Here is a 21,657-nt window from a genome sequence, read left to right as displayed (position 1 = left end):
GTAGCAATATTGCTTCATCAACTCTGAGTTTCAGTTTATTTTGGCTTTGACATACAACAAAATTCTAATCTTAATAAAATAATTAAACAAAAAAACACATCAAATAACATAAATAAATTTATTTTGATGTTACAGTACATCTAATGCATATACAGTACATCTAATGCATATATTTTCGAAGGTCTTAAAACTACAATTAATTATACAGTTATAATAGTTTAGGTTAGGTTATTATATTCACATTAAACTCTTTTTCCATACCATGTATGAGTTACAGTCTAGGCGCGTTTTTTTTTATGTAATGGTATACCCTGGAGACCTAATCCACTTAATTAACAATTTTATGTACAAGTAATATATTTTACTTTTATTAGAGAACATATTTACCTTTTTCTTAGTTCTTGTTTCCTTCGGTACAGTGTTTCGTTATAAAGTCATTCTGATGTGTATTTCTGTATTTCTCCTTAGTTTGTTCTGTTATTATCTGTATACATCTTTCTTGATAAAACTAGATTTAATCACTGCATTCTCCCTAATGCTTTGCCACATCTACAAAACAGTTAGTATTCTTTCTGTCCTCACACATTTTAACCAAATGCTCATGTATATTCTGAAATTTCCAATCTATCTAACATTTGTTCATGACTCCATCATTTGCCATTTCGATTATTGCCTTCTTCAATAAATCGAGTTCATCCAAACCGAAAGTGTTATTAACTATTCCTGTTTCCAGCATGAAGTACAATATATCTGCAATAAATTATTAATAAATTTTATGTTATATGACTAATAAAACCAAATCAATTGTTATTCCAACATTTACCTTTTTCCATCAACTTTTGTTGTCCTAATACTTTTTTAATTATTATATTGCCATGAGTAACCATTATATCCATGTCTCATCTAAATACATAAATTGAAATAAGTCTTCCTTGATTTTATTATATGCTTTTAAACATTGTATTCTTTTAAAAGCAATGTCTGGAAGTTCCATTAGACCTCTTCGTGAGTTATCTTTACACCATTTAAATCCTATTTTATCCAACAGTGTATCAAAGAACATATTCTTTCTGACACTGAGCAACTCTTTAACTAACTCCTAATACCGTTGAAAGTTGTTTATGCGTGTAACTTGAATATTTCTTAATCATTTACATACAGATGTACTTTATCTTCCACTAAAATCACTTTTGAATTCCATATTTTCATTACAGTATTTAACATTTTTGTTTTGTTGTAATTTAGATGAAATTTTTTTATCAATGTGATATTGATCACACTAAATGTAATGTTACTAAGGGTTAGTAATATCATCCATTTGCATTTACTTATAATTAGATCGAAATCCTAAGCTAAAATATATTTGTTAACTCCAATAAAGAGCTTGTTATTAATATTTATTTTTTTATCGGATACGCCTTCAAAACACTAAATAGGAAATGTTACGCTCGCTTAGAAAAAAACTGTTTTAATAATGAGCGTTTGCTTCGACATACGTGTTTGTCATTTTGATTAAAGTCTATTTCCGATTTGTAGGTGTGTGTTTCTACAGAGCATTTTAATTAGCATTTAGTCTATCCTTTATTAAAAGAGAGATGAATGCATTATAAAAGTTAAGTTTGTGTTTATTAAGGGAGCATTTAGAATTTATTAAATATTTATTTACAAAAGGATATCGTAGACAGATTTTTTGTAAGTGGTACATTTCTTAGAATTGCAAAGACACAAATACGTTTTTATATATACACTTACTCTTATATATTAACGATTATGTTTTCATTTATCGTGCGTCCATCTAACTTCAATATTTCTTAGAAGATTTTAGGGTTTTTAAGTTTAGCTGGACCACAGAATTGGCCAGTAAATAACTTAGAGATCATCCCAGATGACATCTCGGTGAATGGGATGGATTTTTGCTGGATTTTACACTAGCGCCTGGAGACATTTACAGTTGCAATCATAAACATAAGTACATGCATGCCAACCGGGCTCTTAGATGATTAATGAATTACAAATACATTACATTATACATTTCTTTATTTTACGAGCCTTAGTGGTTCAAGAATTCTGCCCAGTGGACTACAAATTATTTTTTATGATATACATAACATGTAGAAAATCACTTCAGTTAGGGATGCCGAAAAAATATCGATATATCGATATTTTTTGAGAAAATTATCAATATTTTTCGATATATTTTCCAAAAAAATTAAATATATTTCTTAAACATTATAAAAACCATAACATTATTTTTAATAATTTTTTAAAATTGGTATTTAATTTTAAAGGTTTCGTTATGTCGATATTTTTCTCGGGGGCCGACACCCCTAACTTCAGTGAGTAATGTAAATTATGTGTAAATTATCTTAATCTTGCTCTAAATCGTGGATTTAGATCGTAAAATGGATCGTTCTACCCACCTCAGTATCATCACGACGATTGGTAAGTACATTGAGATGCAGCTATTCTCTTAACTACTTAATTTTTTAATACTAAGCACTCGTTATGAGTTGTAGAGGGATATTGCTATGCATTGCTTCATTAGGGACGTAGTATGAAGTATCGATTATGAAGTATTATTATATAACACACACAATATATTTAGATACACATTTCTGATCTAAGCTGCAAAAAGTTTTTATTTTGTTAATATTCAGATTTTAATTTTTGTTGTTATTTAGCTGATCTAGGGTATGATCTCAAACGCAATGAAATAACTACATATAATGGTCCTAATTGTAACATCATTTTCAGATTAATAAATGTGGAAATTACATAGTATATATAAGGTAACAGTAGTTCGCATATATGTTGTGTATTGGTCCATATATTTAGGATTATTCAGTCAAAGGGCTTTAGAAAAAAATACAAAAACACATAGACATCCGGTCTTACCCAGCCTGATTACTGGCGTGATGGTCATTCCCTGTCGGATTTTCCACTATTGCCTATAATGACATTTACAATTACAATCACAAACATAAAGTATGACTATATGTAGGAAGACCGTCCTGTCGCTTTAGCCGCTGCGCCCCCACTTTGTGCATTTATTTTTATGTAAACATAAATTATTTCACGTCGTTTGATGCGTCGTTTACTTAAAATTATATCGTAGGCTTCGTTAATGATTTTGGGATGTTCACTTTTATTGGATGTATCAAAACTATCCTCATCTTTTGTAGATCTACGACAACATTTGAACTCATTTACATAATTGCAAAAAGTTGCAGATATACTAGCATACACATTTTCTACTATTGATCATTTGTTGAAAATAGATTTATAAACTTGGAAATGTGAAAATTTTATTATGTAAATTAACACTTTTATATAATGTTATATTACTCGTAATAACAATTATCTGATAACAAGAATTATTGTTATGCATTTAGGTATTGTACATATTTTTTTTGGATAACCATTAAATTATTTTACGACCCGCTTTTGGTATATGAGCAACGACTTTATCAGCATGCAACTGTGGATTGCTAGGGAATTTAAACAGTTAATCAAGTGGTTAAAATATAAACGGAATATCCCGTTCTTTTAAAATTCGATAATTAAAATTAACGCTCTAGTATTTATTGTGTATCGAGTTTCATACATTATGTATTTTGTGTTTTAATTTGGATTCAACGATGACGAATAAAATATACATCATAAAATTCTACAGAACTAATATATAAATTTGGTCGGGTCTCATATCAATGTATTAATATTGAGGATTAAAATAATACATTCAAATTAATTCAATCAATTTGTTACCGATTGACTATCTATTTATTTATCTTTTTTTTTGCTTTCATCAAGTAATAATTTTTAATAATGCCAAAAATATAGATCTATTGAAAATATGTATTTTAATTACGGTGTAAAAATGTAAAAAAATAGTATACATTTACCCGACAAGTTAAAATTATTTTACGAGTTAATTGAACATATAAATATAATTCAAATTTCTTATCAAAAATAGAATTTTGTTAGAAAAATGAGGTAAATATATAAGGTGAGCGACCCTTTCCTTTGTTATATACCGTTAGTACTGACTGCATTTATAGTAACATATAACGGATTTGTTTTAAAGCTTGGGAAGTATCTTGCTTACATTTCAACAATATTCTTTCGTGTGTCAGTACGTAGACACATGAGTGCTAAAACAATAGCTAGTGACGCGACTGATATCGGTAAGTCTTTGTTATTTCAGTTTATTTGAACTTATATGTCTCGGTTTTTTTTTAAATATTTTGTTAAATAACTAATCACAAAAATAGTGTTTATTATTTTAAAAATTCAGTAATACGCCATAAATAATTTATTAGTTCAAAATATTTTAGTAATTCTAAATTATGGTCAGGGAAGGATTGTAAACTATGTTTGATATAGGATACGATAGAAGAATGTATAGAGAATGCTTACACCAAATTTCAAATAAATGGGTTCAGTAGAACGTTTCGAAAAAATTAGTTTTGAGAAAGACGCATTTAAAGTTTCGTTTTTAGAAAATCATTTGAATTTTAAAAAGTCCTAAGAATATACGAATTCTTATAAAGGTATATTCTTCATGAGGATTTAGCTTTGACTCTATGAAATAAAGTCAATTATTTTCAAATTCATATACTAAAATACCCTCTTAAAAATAGTGTGGCAGATAGTTATTATGTATAACACATCGTCGTATCCGCTCACAACATATTTAGATTCTTTCGTCATGAGGTCCCGCAAATTCGAATATTAAGTTCTAAATATATATTATTTGTAGATCTCAATAGCAATTTGTCAAAAAAATGGAAAAAACTATGCCAAAGATGTTCATCTTTAAGAAGTTATGCGAGTTTGGATACTTCTAAGTATGCTTTTACGACATCCTCACTTCGATTTCCTAACAGCACCAAAAAGGTCCAGGATGCCCTTAAACTCAAATTCAATCAGATTAATATCGGCTTCAGGAAAAGGAAGACCTTGTCTGTGCAAGAACTATTCAGGCAACAACCAGAATATGGATCATCTGGCAGTTCCACAGAGTTGCCAGGTTTTCATCAGGTTTCACACCAAAGCAATTACAAAGGCAAGCCTGGATCATCGTTCAATCTAAGGTTTGTAATAACATTTTGTTATATTTCGATAGTATTTTCATTTCAATAAATACGTTTATTTAATACACAATTTTATTTTTGAATAGTTTGATGAACGATTATATATAATAAACTATTTATTATAACATATATACATTAAATGAGGCTTTACTTAGGAGAAACATATTTCTTATATCATTTAGAATTATTTGAATGAAGATGACTCAGTAATAATCATTGTATTGTGTGGGTAAAAACAATAGTTATTTTTTAATAAACATTTTAATGATGCAACGTTGTAGGCAGCGTTGGTGATAATGTTTCATGTAAAATATAAATTTAAAACTTGCGTGGATTATTTTTATTATTAATAAAATACGTATACTAAAGTGTTCAATAAGTTTACGGGAAGGAAATGGGTATAAACACTAACTTACAAATTCTAAAAATTTGTTTTTCGGTATAATCTTCTTCGATAGTTTTTCCAATTTTTGGATCATATCACTGCAATGATTTTCCGAAGGTCTGCAGTTTATGATATCACATTACCGTAGCCTTTTATTAATTTTTTAACCACTTACATTAGATATGCTTAGTATAATCTCAATTTACAAATTAATTTATTGTCGAGTTCAGTCATATTTCAATTTAAAAGTACTGTTTATAAGCTTTAATATTTAATATTATGAGAGTTGTTTCATAATAATTAGATTTTCTGCTATACCTTGAAGTGATAATCTTGCCTAAGGTAACTTATTTTTCAAATTTTTTTATAGTTAGTTCATATGTTTTTTAGTTAGCATTAACTTTCAAAAGATGCGAGTATACATTTGACAGCTGTCGGATCATTAGTTTGTGAATTATAGCATTTTGAGTGAAGCAACTTTTGTTATTGTGAAAAAAATTGGTAAAAAGGAATTTCGCGTGTTGATAAAATATTGTTTTTTGAAGGGAAATAATACAGTTGAAGCAAAAACTTGGCTTGATGCTGAGTTTCCGGACACTGCGCCAGGAAAATCAACCATCAAGGGTTGGTATGCTAAGTTTAGATGTGGTGAACGCAGTGGACGCCCAAAAGAGGTTTTTACCGACGAAAACATAGAAAAATCCACAAAATGATTTTGAATGACCGTAAATTCAAATTGAATGAAATAGCAGACACTCTAAAGATATCAACTGAACGTGTACATTATATCATTTACGAATCCTTGGGTATGAGAAAGCTCTGTGCAAAGTGGGTGCCGCGCGAGCTCATTTTTGACCAAAAACAACGTGTTGTTGATTCGGAGCAGTGTTTGAAGATGATCAAGCGTATTAAACCCGAATTTTTGCATCGATATGGATGACACATATCTCCATTATTTCAGTCCGAAGTTCAATCGACAGTCATCCGAGTGGATTGCACACGATGAACCCGTTCCAAAGCTTGGAAAAACGCAACAGTCGGTTGGCAAGGTTATGGCTTCTATATTTTGGGATGCGCATGGAATGATTTTCCTTGAATACCTTGAACAAGGAAAGACCATCAACAGCGACTATTACATAGCGTTATTGGACCGTTTGAAGGACGAAATCGCCAAAAAACAGTCGCATTTGAAGAAAACGAAAATGCTGCTTCACCAAGACAATGTACTGTGTCACAAGTCAGTGAAAACGATTGCAAAAATTCATGAATTGGGCTTCGAATTGTTTCCTAATCAACCATATTCTCCAGATCTGGTCCCCAGCGACTATTTCCTGTTCTCAGATCTCAAAAGAATGCTCACTGGGAAGACATTTTCGTCGAATGAAGAGGTGATCACAGAAACTGAGGCTTATTTTGAAACAAAGGAAAAATCGTACTACAAAAATGGTATCGAAAAGTTGGAGGGTCGCTATAATCAGTGAATTATATTAAAAAAAAAACTAATTTTGCCAAAAAAATGTGTTTTACTATAGTAGGCCGGGGACTTTTTAATTCACCTGTTAAATAATAGAAAGTCTTAAAGAATAATAAAATGAATTAACATTAAATTATATTTACTGGTGTAATATCAATATCATTATCAAGATGAAATACCCCACTCTATAGAATATGTTTGAAAATTTTTTTAGAATAGTTTCTAATTAAATATTTTAATTATTTTTAGTGTCGACAATGTGGACCGCGTTCATTACTATGAACCTCCTCCTGATTACGACGTAGATTTAACCTTACCACAGAGTAAGCGGTGGTCGGTAGCTGTAAACGATGTTTGCCACCGAGAGATCCATACTTACCGAAAGCAAGAAACCCTCTCATATAATGGAAACTATACAATGAGAATACCAAAGTCAAGATCACTCACTAATTATGACATTGATCATATAAGATCTCAGTTTCGTGATAGGATGACCGTCAGCTATGCAACAATAGATAACAATAATTACCGTCCATTGAATAAAATACAATCTTCTCGAAAGTCCTATGCCGGAATCGATTCAATTCAAGAGGTAAATATATATTTTAGTATTATATTCTCTAATAAATTAGTTGAAGAGTATTCGGTTTAATTAATTTATTCATTAATTATATAAAATAGTTATTTTGTTATTTAAAATTAGTTATTGCTTCTTTTCTATTTCATACATTTCATTAATAAACAGTGACAATTTTGTATAACATAACAGGTCAATTGAAAAGTCCTCAGCCTGACACATAGATGGTGCTACTACAATTAAATCCATATGTTTTTTAGTTAGCCCTAACTCTCAGAAGATGCGTGTATAAATTTGACAGCTGCTGGATCATTAGTTTGTGAATTATAGCATTTTGAGTGAAGCAACTTTTGTTATTGTGACGAAAATGGATAAAAAGGAATTTCGTGTCTTGATAAAATATTGATTTTTAAGCGGAAAAAATACAGTTGAGGCAAAAACTTGGCTTGATGCCGAGTTTCCGGATGCTGCCCCAGGAAAATCAACCATCAAGGATTGGTATGTTAAGTTTAGACGTGGTGAAATGAGCACCGAAGACGGTGAACGCAGTAGACACCCAAAATAGGTTTTTACCGACGAAAACATTTAAAAAATCCACAAAATGATTTTTAATGACCGTAAATTATATATCAACTGAATGTGTACATCATATCGTTCACGAATATTTGGGTATGAGAAAGCTCTGTGCAAAGTGGGTGCCGTGCGAGCTCACTTTTGATCAAAAGCAACGACGAGTTGATGATTCGGAGCAGTGTTTCAAGATGATCAAGCGTAATAAACCTAAGTTTTTGCCTCGATGTATGACAACGGATGAAACATGGCTCCATCATTTCACTCCGAAGTCCAATCGACAGTCATACGAGTGGACTGATGACACGATGAACCCGCTCCAAAGCATGGGAAAACGCAATAGTCGGCTGGCAAGGTTATCGCGTCTGTATTTTGGGATGCGCATGTAATAATTTTCGAATACCTTAACTACTTGACTCTACTACCTTGAAAAAGGAAGGAACATCAACAGCGTTTGAAGCTCGGACCATTTGAAGGACGAAATCGCCGAAAAACGGCCGCATTTGAAGAAAAAGAAAGTGCTGCTTCATCAAGACAGTGCACCGTGTCAAAAATCCATTAATTGGGCTTCGAATTGCTTCCTCATCCACCGTATTCTCCAGATCTGGCCGCCAGCGACTATTTCCTGTCCTCAGATCTCAAAAGAATGCTCGCTGGGAAGAAATTTTCGTTGAATGGAAGAGGCGATCGACGAAACTGAGGCCTATTTTGCAGCAAAGGACAAATCGTACTACAAAACTGGTATCGAAAAGTTGGAGGGTCGCTATAATCAGTGTATCACACTTCAAGGGAATTATGTTGAATAAAAAAAACTAATTTTGCCAAAAAATGTGTTTTACTATGGTAGGCCGGGAATTTTGCAATTCACCTGTTATAACGATGCACTTCCGGTTTCAAAATATATATTTGAAATAAAATGGATAGGATAAAAAAGGATAAAATACGACTTAGAGCAGTTTAAAATCTTTAAATAATAACGAAAAATGATAGGATATCAACATTGCCATATTGAGATATACTAATGATGAGATGATTGAGAAATATTAATATTTTTAAATTCGTCTCAAGGACCGACCGGGGACTTGTCAACCGCCGTGTATTTTTTGTTAATACCTCGAAAATGTTTGTTTTTTAGAATATTTTTGAAGAATTACCAGATGTTAGAAACAGGAATAAATACCATTCAGTGAGAAAAAATCATTTCACTATTAAAAAAGTGTGCTTTCAAAAAGGACCTCAATATAAACCTTTGGGATTCAGTATTGTAGGTGGTCGCGATTCGCCAAAGGGTAACATCGGAATATATGTTAAAACTATATTTGTGAACGGACAAGCTGCTGAAGCGGGGAATTTAAGGGAAGGTGAGTCTATATTTATTATATGGCGTGTATGAGATTTATAATTTAAAAATAAACTTTGAGGTGATGAAATTCTGGCTGTGAATAATGTACCATTACATGGAGTAGCTCACAAGGAAGCCGTCACTATCTTCAAGAATATCAGAACAGGAACTATTTTGCTACATATAGGAAGACGGGTCTAAGGCTTTAGTATTATCAAATATACAAAAAAAACATAAACCAAATAACGAAATAAACCAAAGCTTAAGTGTATTGAGTAAACCATTACAAATAATCTCTTTTAATAAATGAAACATTTTTAAAAGCTTTTAATTATTTTACAACCTCCAGACTTCAATAAGTGAAATAAAAAAAGATAATTGATAACGTCTACAGTCTAATAATAATTAATAGAAAGAAATAATCGATAAATATACTGTTATAAGGTATAAAATAAATTCACTATATTTAGAAAGTAGTTTTATGAATAATTTGTATTCATTTTAATTAATCTAGGAAAACTATTGTAAATAAAAATATCAATTTTTAAAAATAATTTCAAATTATATTATATATTTTTTAAATATATATTTTAAAGTCTCCTTTTACCAATTAGACTTTTATCTGGACTGGACTTACAGTTTAACGTGTGCTCCGAGGCACGGTCGTCGCCATTAAGATTTCCGACTGGCGAGTGACCATCTTTGAAATCATCCCAGAAGACCTCCGGTCTTACCCAGCCTGGTTACTGGCGTGACTGAGATCATTTTCTTTGTCGGATTTTGCGTAGGGGAATCACATATGTTAAACAACCACAAATATAAATTTACGACTATGCCCCAGCAGGATTCGAACCCGCGAGTATCGCATCAGTAGGTGGACCGTCTTGTCGCCTTTACCACTGTGCCACCAAGCCGGTATATTATATATTGCTATTTGACATTGATATTTTTAGAAATGGTTTTAAAACTTTTTAGAAATCCATGAAACACATTGAAAAATTAAATAAGACGCTCTATTTCACATATTGTATTCACTAGGTATCGTTTATTAAGAAGTCCTAATAAGATGCTGGATGATGAGCTAATTGTTGAATGCATAATAATTTGCTCTCATGCGAAAACTTTAGATACCACGAACTAAAATTTTGCCACATCAGTAATTGAATGAACTAAAAGAAGGCGTTCTAAGATTTCTATTTATTTGATCAAAAAGAACACAGTAATTGTGATAACTTTAGAAATCGAAACAGTAATTTAAAAAATACTTAGTTTAAAAAAATAATTGAATTCGGCTAAAAAGTGATTGCATATGGCATATTATGCTGCCCCAGCCTTATTTAACCTCTTTATTTCAGATCTGCCGAGAAAAGGGCACATTGACGTCGCGTTTTACGCTGACGACACTGCTTTCTTCACGGCCGCCATGTTTGAAGTTACAATTCATCAACTTTTACAGAAGCAGCTCGATCATGCGGTCAAGTGGTTCAAATTCTGGAGGTTGCAAATCAACCCCCTGAAAACCCAGGCCATCATTTTCCGTAAGAAGCGTTACGCACTGCGCGTCTCGCAACTTAAGATCGACACCGCAATTATTCCATGGCTGGATAACGTCATGTACCTAGGTCTTCACTTCGACCGGCGGTTCGGTTGGCATTCCCAAATCCAGAAAGCAATCCAAACAATGCTTATTTTACAAGATGTTAATTCGGTCCGTACTCCTCTACGGATCTAATGTCTACTTCAAGTTTGTTACACCCAACCAGGTCAAACGGCTTCAAGTTTTCCAAAATAAGCTCCTCAGCAGAATATTAAACGCTCCATGGTTTGTCAGAAATAATCAAATTCATAGGGAAACTGACACTCCAGAAATCAAGCACATATCTCAATCATTCCACAAACTCACTAAGCTCAAATTCTTCTGAAAACGCGCTTGTTCGCGAGCTGGTCGACATGCTGGGAGCTTAGCACAGCGTCGCCGCCAAGCTCCCCCCCTTTTCCAGGCTGAAACGACCTCATCCGTCGCTACAGTTATAACTTTTGCCGCCAGTATCCAGTTGTGTATTAACTCAGGTTTGCGAATCAATAGAATCGCCGGGCCCTCGTGCCCAATAACGGCTGCCCGATCAGCGGGTGCCATATCCCTAAATTTAATGCAGTAGCAGTAGCGATCCACAGAGGTCAACTTGGAGGCGGTTTCGGTTTAGTGTATTGGTAAGCCCAGAGGCAGACCCACATAACGCGGTCCAACTTGTCACTCCAGGGCAAGTATCCGCGACCAGGTATGCGTCATGCATTCCACCGCCTGGTTTTTAGGCCAGAACAAAAAAAAAAGGCATATTATACTTGCTATTGGTATAGTTTTTAGTAGGAAACCTAGCAGGAAAAAGGCTTGTTGAAAAATCTGCATCATTAAAAACCTGAAAGTTCTTTGGTTACTGTATGATAACGTGCCTTATAGTAATCACCTTTATTTTTAGTCATTAAGCGATTTAGTTTTAGGAGTCATGAATTTTTTTTGCTTATAATGAATAACATTTTTAAACTTGCTTTTAAAATATTGGAAAAAAGTTCTTCTTCTTGTCCTGTTCAATGGTAATTAATTTGTCAAATAATTCCTTAAATAATTAAGCATGCGAATTACCTTTCCACTCACATACTTTTAAACTTACTTTGGCGTATATTTTAATATATATGACTTTAGTTTGATTCCATACTTTTATAGAATAACTATTCACAAAATAAAAACACATACAAATGTAAATTAATATGTTTATTAACAGTGTCACTTAATATAATTTTTGTTACATTCAAAAATGTTATAATATAATTTACTAGTAAATTGTCTATTTGTTATTTCAATTTATTAAATTCAATTTAAAATAATATCATGTGAAGACTTGCTTCTTCTATGACATCCTTTCATTTCTTCCATGATTAATTTTTCGGATGCCAACTTAAGTTTTCGGACATCAATTTCATTACTATAGTTATGAACGATATCACCAAAATGACTCTCCAAGATATTGGAACTGTCAATTTTTTCGTACTGGTTTAGCACGGAACTTGGTACTCTACTATTGTTTAAAGAAAACTTATTCCCATTTGACTGAAGGGTTGAGGCTGATGTTGTTTGCGATCGTTTTGTCTTACATATGTTAAAGCATCCTCCGAATATTTCAGATACCAATACACTAGCACCTATCAAAAAACCAGCTCCAAGAAGCAAAAACATTCCTTGGGTATCATCTAGTGTCAATGCCCTGTCTTCATATGATAATAGTTTCAAATTGCTTCCCTTGGAGTTAGCCTGCTTAAAATATATTTATTTTACAATGGACAAGTTAAGAGCTACTAACCATCAGAAAACCAAGTCAGTTTTGAAAGGGTTAATTAGAGCAAAAATATTGGAAAATCAATATATTAATGACCAGTAAGGATAATTTCATAAATCAATTATTATTTTATTTAATAACTACAATTGTTAGATTTTGGTATCTTATTTGCTATATTTAACCCTTTAAACCAAATTAATTAAAGCGAAGTATACTGTATTTAGTAACTTATACGGTACACAACTGTAGAACAAGTGATAATCTTAACATTTTATATTAAGTTATATAATTTCGTGATAAAAAATGGTTTATTAAAATTTAATTGGAAAAATATTATTAAAGATATTGACCATCATTAGTAGTAACTGACGATGGCTAAGTAGTACCTAAAAGTAATAATTAGTAAAAGTAGTAACTTTTTCCATCTTTCATGGAGAAGAGTTCTACGCCTTGATAGTTTGTCAGGCTTAATTACCACTTTCTTAATTTTGTTGTTTTATTCGCTGATTATAATTCTATGAATAAATTCATTTGTCTCGTTGGTCTTGCGACAGGTTTTTATCAAAATGTCTCTTAATCTTCCTAGATCTCAATTCGTAATGCATTCAATTTCTTTTCTTGTTATCGTTCAAATGGGTTTAAGGCATTCAACTATTGTTAAGGAATTTCTGAACTTTTGGACATGCGTTTCTTAACAATTTCTCCAACTCTTCATTACTGATTTTCTCGTCTGTTCTTTGTCTTAAAAATTGGGTAAGTTTTTTATCAAATGCACATACTGCATTAAACACATTTGTTCAGCTAGATCATTGATTTCATTAAAATACAATGACTTTCTGTAACACTTTTTTAATATTAAATAGTGAAGTAAAATTCGTAAAAAAAGAACATAACAATAGTACTTGGAATAAAAATCTATAATTTATAAAGACTGGTTAAATTTGATAAGCACAAATTTCGCGTAATAAAGTGTACTAAAATAGATCTTGATAACATATGTTTTGTCGGGAACAGATTGTTGTTGCTATCTTTTATAAAATGTGTCTAAATATTGTGTGCACAAAATCTAACTAAATAAAAATAAATTTCTACTATTGTTAAAGGTAAGGCTACGATAATAAATTAGTCGTAATTTTAATGGATATAAATGGATACTAAGTAAAAAAAATTATAAAAGAAATGTAGAGTAGAAATATATTCCAAAAGAAAGGACAGTAGGTGTTCAAATCAAATTTACTGTTAGAAGGTTTGAGTTTTGAGAAGTTCAGTTGCTATCATCAATATCTACTTACAATCGCTGTAACAATTTAGATTGATATAAGGTTTGGCAATAATTAGTTTCGGTTTTCCCCGTCAGATGGGCTTTAAAGTCGCATATATCTAGTAATACTTATTACAGTCGTAATTTTAGGTTTTTATTGCTTAAATATTAACGGATACTAAGTAAAACAATTATAAAAGAAATGCAGAGTAGAACTATATCCCAAAATAAACGACAGTAGGTGTTCAAATCAAATTTACTGTGAGAAGGTTTGGGTTTTGAGAAGTTCAGTTGCTATCATCAATATCTACTTACGATCGCTGTAACAATTTAGATTGATATAAGGTTTGGCAAGAATTAGTTTCGGTTTTCTCCATCAGATGGGCTTTAAAGTCGCATATATCTACTAATACTTATTACAGTCGTAATTTTAGGTTTTTATTGTTTAAATATTAACGGATACTAAGTAAAACGATTATAAAAGAAATGCAGAGTAGAACTATATCCCAAAATAAAAGACAGTAGGTGTTCAAATCAAATTTACTGTGAGAAGGTTTGGGTTTTGAGAAGTTCAGTTGCTATCATCAATATCTACTTACGATCGCTGTAACAATTTAGATTGATATAAGGTTTGGCAAGAATTAGTTTCGGTTTTCTCCATCAGATGGGCTTTAAAGTCGCATATATCTAGTAATACTTATTATATGTAGCCATAATATAGAATGTTTGAGCAGGTCCATCGAAAATTGGGTGCTGTTTATGGCTATGGCTGCTTAAGCTAACATCAATACCAAAATAGGTTTACATGTTTTTATTTCGAAAGTTTCGATGTTAAAGATATACCTCACCCTGGCCAATAGTTGAAAAAGTCGACGTAGACCAACCCATCTCATCTGGCTATATCGTTATGGGACAAAACATAGACCATAAAACAGTCTTAAATCTAGAAATCTAGATTTCTAGAAATCTAGATTTTCTATAAATCTCTGAAGTTTTATTAGAAAGTTATACCAGAAAAGTGAAAAAGGGCCATCAATCAAATACTTTGGAAAAGCCTAAACTACATTTTCCCGACCGTATTATATAAGTTAAATTATGTTAAAGTATAGTATTTCTTCTTTAGTTAAAAGAACGCTTCTATGTTAAGTACAATAATGAAGTATTAGTTAAGAGAAAAACCACGTTGTTGTATATAATTCATTTTTCGTCTATAGACTCTTATAAATTATTTTACCAATAGAAATGATAATGTCCTAGACAAATATTGTGAACTATATCTTTAAGCGAAAGATAAACGTTAAACTACAAAAAACTAGAGAAGTGCTCAACCATTTTAGGCTATAATTTGTGCGTGATATACGTAGGTTATCAGATAGCTATATAAGAAAATCCCATAACTATATGGAAATTATACTGTTATTTTAGTGGTAGTTAAAATCTATGCGCTAATTACATATACTATAAGGTATTTTAATAAGCGTATCGGTAACATATGGCAGCCACATTATTTTCATTGTTTATTAATTATTCATTTGTTTTGCTTATTTTTACCATTGCCGATCACAGATTACATGATATGCTACACGATGTGGAAAACAGAAATGGGAATGCTCAATAAAATATGTTGGCTACTTGATAGGTAATGGAGTTTCTATATATATATATATATATATATATGTGGAGTAAGTTTTTGCTTCCAAATTTAATGTTTAAATAATTACAATTATTACATGTGTATAATTGGTGTCTTACCGCTAGCAATTTTCCTGTAGCTGACCGAAGCATATTCCATTCAACATCATTTTTTATTTTTGTCATTAAACCAGATTGAACTATTTTCTGTATACCATCTTGAATGACATCACTATATACACTGTATTTTGGTAATAAAACACCTACTTTGAAAGGTACGAAACACTGCTGACTAATATGTAACAAAGCCTTTTTGCTTCTATAACGGAAATATAGAATATAATATAGGGTTTTCATTATTGACACATTGTTATTTATACTTACTCTATTGAAAAATTAGATTTTACTATATACGATAATTCTTCACGAGATGCTAACAATGCGTAAGGCCAAAAGAATGCCTTAGTTACATTTTTCAGTCCACTTTCAATATCAGGAACATAATCTACTTTTTTAAGAAGCTTCTGGCTTGTTTTATCAGTTACATTTACAAACCAATATGGCCAACCTCCTTTATCAAGCATACCGATTTGAAATCTACCAGCTAATAGTTGTTGAATGGTATTTATAACAGTTGGAAATACGGGTAATGTTACAAAAGCAATTATAGAGCCTGTATAACATGCTGTTATAATAATAGTAAACAACCAGTATACACCTAAAAGTATTATATAATATTGAAGCATTCTGTTTCAATAAACGTTAAAATGTACACATACCAACCAATAGTTTTGTGGTATTTTTATCAGCTTTTGTCCATGATTTCTTCCCATCAAAAGTAAAACAGTTTGTAAACGTTCCAAATACATACCAGAACATGTTTTCAATTTCTTCTGGATTTCGAATTAGATGGTTTAACGTCATTTTATCAGAGTAACTAAAGAGAAATACTGCACCTAAATAAGTCAGTGTTAAAGATAACCATACTGTCCATCTAAAAGGACCCATTATAGCTCGATATCTATAAATTAATATAAATATTTACTTATTTCTAATACACTTTTTGATTTTTTGTAGAGTTTTTTTTGTACCTTGGAAGTGCCGTAGATGCCAATGATATAAAGGAAGCACAGTCCTCTGAATGCCAATGTATAATGCCTGCATTATAATATCGATCTTCTGTCAGAAATATGCCAGAAATTCCCAAATTAACGTTACCAGTTTTTAATGATTTAATTACTGCATCTGCCGAACTGTAAATATTATGCGTATTTTATTATTAAAATATTTCTTTATAAATTTAGGGCTTTATTATATACATAACTGTTTCTAGTATACTATTATACTATATAATATACTATTATAAGTCTACTTCTTAACCTACTGTTAAATATACCAGATATACCTGCAAATTACTACTGTTTTTTTTTTCGGGAAAACTATGTAGTTTTCAAAAAAAAATGGTAAAAATGTAATTATTCAAAATTGCATTACTAGGCTCAACTAATATTATGGCTAATTTAGATTCTGCGTATTGGATAAATATACAGAGACATAATGAAAATGTGTCAAAGAATAGATATGTTTTACCAAAAATTATAAATTTTATTAAATTTTGTGGAAACGTTTGAATTGACTCTTCGTGGATATGATGAGAGCGATACTTCCCAGAATCCGCAGATATTTTGCGAACTTATACATTTTTCGGCTGAACTAGATGCAACTCTAAGTGAGCACCTAAAAAATGGTTGAGTATTTTAAGACAACTTCAAAGAAATACAGAACGATCTCTTTATACTGTATGTTTGAATCTTGTCGTGAAAAAATTTATAATTCGTTTTGACTATCATGGTCGACGAAACAACTGATTTTTCTGCAAAATCTGAACTGGTAATTAGTTTTATATATGTTCGCGATGGTGAGCCAATTGAGCGTTTTTAGAACTACTTAATTCCTGAAAAATGTGAAAATTTTAAGCGTTATAGATGCGTTTAATTCAAAATGCATCCAATAGACTGATCGCAGGGAGCTATGATGGAGCAGCATAGATGAACGGCCAATATACAGGCGTTCAAGAATTAATTAAAAAAAAGTATTTGCTCACTATGTACACTGTTAGTGCAGCAATTACATCTGATTATGTCTAAAGCTGCTTCCACAAATAAGCAAGTACGTATATTTTTTGGCAATCTACAAGTCATTCCTGGCTTTTTGAATAATTCACCGCAACGAGTGGAAGTGTTGAACAAAATTGTGAACAGATACCCCACGAACCTCTAACCCGTTAGAACTTTAATATATGGACAATTAATGTTGTGTACGAAAATAGAAACCATCTCATTGAATGTATGTATGAAATAGAAGATCAATTCTCCGGCAACACAGTTTGTACTGCAGCAGCCTCTATTCGTCGTACATTAAATGATCCGATCTTCAATTTTTGGCTAACTTTTATCCATGATGTGACGCCCCACCTAGATATCCTTTTCAACCAACTGCAGCAAAAAAATATCGAACCTACTGAAATAAGAGACGCTATCGATAGTTTTGAACGCAGTATTGTTCAAGTTCGAAATAGTATTGATAACATCACGAGCCACCAGAAAATAAACGCAACCGCCCTGTCAGGACAGTCGTCCTAAAGTCAACAGTAATTTTGATCACCGAATTTCTGCTATAGAGGTGTGCGATGTTATAATAAATTTTTCAAAAGATCGATTTCATATTAAAGAATATCTAGCAGTTGCATCACTTTTCTTTTCGGAATATATACAGAGTTATTTATTGAAGCAAATTACAATAAACGTAAACCATTGTCATTCATTTCCCCGTAGCCAGACCCTCCTAAAACCTCTTTCCAACCAGTTCTAGTTGAGGCTGTATGGGCTCCTCCATAAATTGTGTGATCCTCAATCGTCCTCAAATTGTTGCTTAATGTCATCGAGTGCCATTGTAAATTTACAGTCAACATATCATCTAACATCGCTCATACGAGTTAAATTCAAATTGTGTAATTTCCGATACAAAGAATTTTAAAAGAACTGTCAGGAAAGTGCAACAAATTAATAACATTCATATTTAATTCCATGCTAAGACTTAATTACTTTTCTAGCACTTGGAAAGTGGCTCAAATCATTATGATTCTTAAACCTGGGAAAAAATTAGAAGACGTCTCCTCTTATCGTCCTGTAAGCCTGTTACCTGTGATCTCTAAATACAAGATTAGATTACATAGATAGTCAACCAAATTAACAAAAACTTGAACGATAAAAAATATTTCTCCGCTGCATTTCTCGATATTTCTCAGGCCTTCGACAAGGTGTGGCACACTGGACTCCATGTTAAATTGAAAAAGCTTTTGCCCCATACACATTTTCAGTTTCTGAAAGCGTACCTCACAGACAGACATTTTATTGTCAAACAGGGTGACGAATACACTGACCTACACCCAATATATTCGGGTGTTCCATAGGGCAGTGTTCTTGGCTCATTGTTATTTCTTATGTATACAGCTGACCTACCGACCTCAAGAAACACTACTGTTATAACATCTGCTGATGATACAACAGTTCTATCATCACACGAGGATCCAATATCAGCCACAAGAAATCTCCAACTTCATCTTAACAAAGTCGAATTATGGTTGAAAACGTGGCGTATCAAAAAAAAATTAGACGAAATCTACTCATGTGACATTCACCCTTTGTAGAAGAACATGTCCCTCAGTAAAATTGAATAATCATGAACTTTCACAAGCAGACAACTTTAAATATCTGAAAATGCATTTCGATCGATGTTTGATATGGAAAAAACATATAGTTACAAAACGCAAACAGCTTGGGCTTAAACTAATCCAAATGTATTGGCTGATGGGGCGTAAATTTAATTATCGTTAAATAATAAGGTTTTGCTGTATAAGTCAATACTTAAGCCCATTTGGACCTATGGTATTGAATGTTGGGGTACTACTAGCAAATCTCATATAGATATCTTTCAGAGGTTCCAGAATAAAGTGTTGCGAGTCATCGTCGATGCCCCATATTACGTGTTCAACAAACTTCAGATTCAGCTTGATATCCCCATAAAATCCATAACGAGTGTGATTCAGAGTGTTAGTGCGAAGTACTCTGAAAGGCTATTAGTGCATCCCAATGCACTCGCCAAACGGTTAAATGTGCGCGATGACAGTGAAGTGTGTAGGCTCAAACGCAGACTGCCATACGAACTGATTAATAGACACATAGAGTGAGATTTAATAATCTCTAGAATAAGCTAGGATCGTTTTTAGAATAAGTTAGGATAGAGTTTAAAATAAGTTAGAATTAGATTACAAGTTGTACAGTAGATCACTTACTGAAGTGATCTACTACGTGTCAGGATAGTTATATTATATAACTGAAATCACATAATAATACTTATTGCCCACGGGCAGATTCTTGACATTCTAGGAGATTAATAAAAAAAATCCGATACTATTACGAACATTAAATTGGTAGTATCGTGATAGAAGGAAACTATCATTTATTTAAGATTTATAAATATCTTACCCAAGAGTTCGTATGTCACTGGATTCTTTAAAATCTGTACTGAAATTATACATCTGCGATAACAAACCAATTAATTGAATTTCAATCCCATCGTATTCAATTTCATCATATTCATTACGTTTTCTAAACATTATAAACATTTTAATTTAATTTTATAAAGGTGCGTTCAAATAAATATTCTTTACTTTTTCAAAACAAACGGTGGTTGACTAGCGACTGCTATTATAAATCGATGCCCAGAAAATCCTAATTTCAATTTCGGCTGGAATAAAGTAACATTTCTTGAGAAATGGTCATCAGACCATGATGTAATTACGTCAGGCTGGCTTGATCCCAATGCATCCATAAACAATTTATGGGTATATAAAATATATGGCGATTCGCTCTAAAATTGATCAGAATTGATCTAAAATAAAAAAAAAGAACTTAAGAAATATTTACTTTTTTCTGGGAGGTTTTATCAGATTTTGCGATTATTAATAGATTAACAATATTTTGTGAATATTCACTTGCTAGAAATTCTTGTACCCTCCATTGAGAGGACTGGGTCACTACAACAATTCTCTCATTTCTTTTGTTTATAATTTTTCTAGTTTCCATCACGTCCTTTAAAAATATTATGAAGGTAAGACATGTATCTTTATTTCTGTTGATCCAATTATCTAAAAAGTTTTTATTTATATGAATGCGTCCGTGTATAAAGGCTATGGGATATCCCTTTAAGAAGTGATTCAGAAAACGATAACTTTCAATTTCCGTGTAATTGTCGTACAATATCAATGTCGCACAACCACTTAAATAATTCTTAGCTATAATATTCAATAACTGAATCAAGGATTTATCATCTTCATATAAATCATTTTGAAGAAAAGCGTTCGATAGTTTTTCAACGCGTGACTTTTCATGAGACTTTTGCAACGCTCTTTTATTAACTCGTTGCTTGTCATCTTCGTAAATAGTTTGACACACCGTAAAAACAAAACAATACGAAAATACCACTATTAGTTTCATGTTCAAGCTCAGAATAGAAAGTAAAAGTCTCATGTTCGCTGTGTATATGTGAAGAATAATCAATGTCTGTTTAAAATTGTATCAAGTCATATATTGCAGGTGTCTGCTTAATTTACTTCTAAAGGTCAAGGTACAGAAACATAATATTAATTTAATTTATTTTATTATTTCCAAGTAAGTTCCCAAAATAATGACTTATGTATTTTCATGATTAAAGTTTTGATATTTGTGTCATGGAAATATATTTTTTGTTCTGACAGTTAAACTAATTTTTTTTCGACTGGGTGATCTCTGGGTAATAATATATTTTTATAATATAGTCCGTGAAATAAAACAGTGACATATAACAAAATTCTAATCTAAATAAAATAATGAAACAAAAATGTTATCAAATATAATTTATTTTAACATTATAGTACCTTTAATGCATATT

General features: G+C 31.7%; 2 protein-coding genes and 1 long non-coding RNA gene across 6 annotated transcripts; 1 reads left to right on the top strand and 2 right to left on the bottom strand.

The window, feature by feature from the left end:
* Positions 1-107: 107 nt before the first annotated feature.
* Positions 108-1,614, bottom strand: LOC143197012 (uncharacterized). 4 transcript variants are annotated; one of them, XR_013005904.1, is made up of 3 exons: positions 824-1,614; positions 388-750; positions 108-327 (listed from the first exon to the last, which is right to left on the bottom strand). It is a non-coding gene; the product is annotated as an uncharacterized LOC143197012 (long non-coding RNA). The 4 variants fall into 4 exon arrangements; XR_013005905.1 differs by having other exon boundaries at positions 108-319; XR_013005906.1 differs by having other exon boundaries at positions 108-311.
* A 2,411-nt stretch (positions 1,615-4,025) lies between these two features.
* On the top strand, positions 4,026-9,764 carry LOC143197007 (uncharacterized). The gene is made up of 5 exons (XM_076405032.1): positions 4,026-4,184; positions 4,760-5,093; positions 7,202-7,544; positions 9,235-9,460; positions 9,521-9,764. Exons 1-5 carry the CDS (start codon positions 4,145-4,147, stop codon positions 9,640-9,642), a joined length of 1,065 nt encoding a protein of 354 aa, XP_076261147.1. The 5' UTR covers positions 4,026-4,144; the 3' UTR covers positions 9,643-9,764.
* A 2,546-nt stretch (positions 9,765-12,310) lies between these two features.
* Positions 12,311-21,001, bottom strand: Ir21a (Ionotropic receptor 21a). The gene is made up of 8 exons (XM_076406039.1): positions 20,655-21,001; positions 20,399-20,598; positions 20,214-20,336; positions 16,758-16,919; positions 16,446-16,687; positions 16,051-16,384; positions 15,787-15,985; positions 12,311-12,748 (listed from the first exon to the last, which is right to left on the bottom strand). Exons 1-8 carry the CDS (start codon positions 20,811-20,813, stop codon positions 12,311-12,313), a joined length of 1,857 nt encoding a protein of 618 aa, XP_076262154.1. The 5' UTR covers positions 20,814-21,001.
* Positions 21,002-21,657: the final 656 nt, after the last annotated feature.

Source organism: Rhynchophorus ferrugineus, unplaced genomic scaffold, assembly GCF_030347505.1.
Source record: "Rhynchophorus ferrugineus isolate W39M unplaced genomic scaffold, kcgeb_rfMv2 rfM5, whole genome shotgun sequence".
Classification (NCBI taxonomy): domain Eukaryota; kingdom Metazoa; phylum Arthropoda; class Insecta; order Coleoptera; family Curculionidae; genus Rhynchophorus; species Rhynchophorus ferrugineus.
Note: the sequence above shows the minus strand (reverse complement) of the source record. Positions and strands in the feature narration are given on the sequence as shown.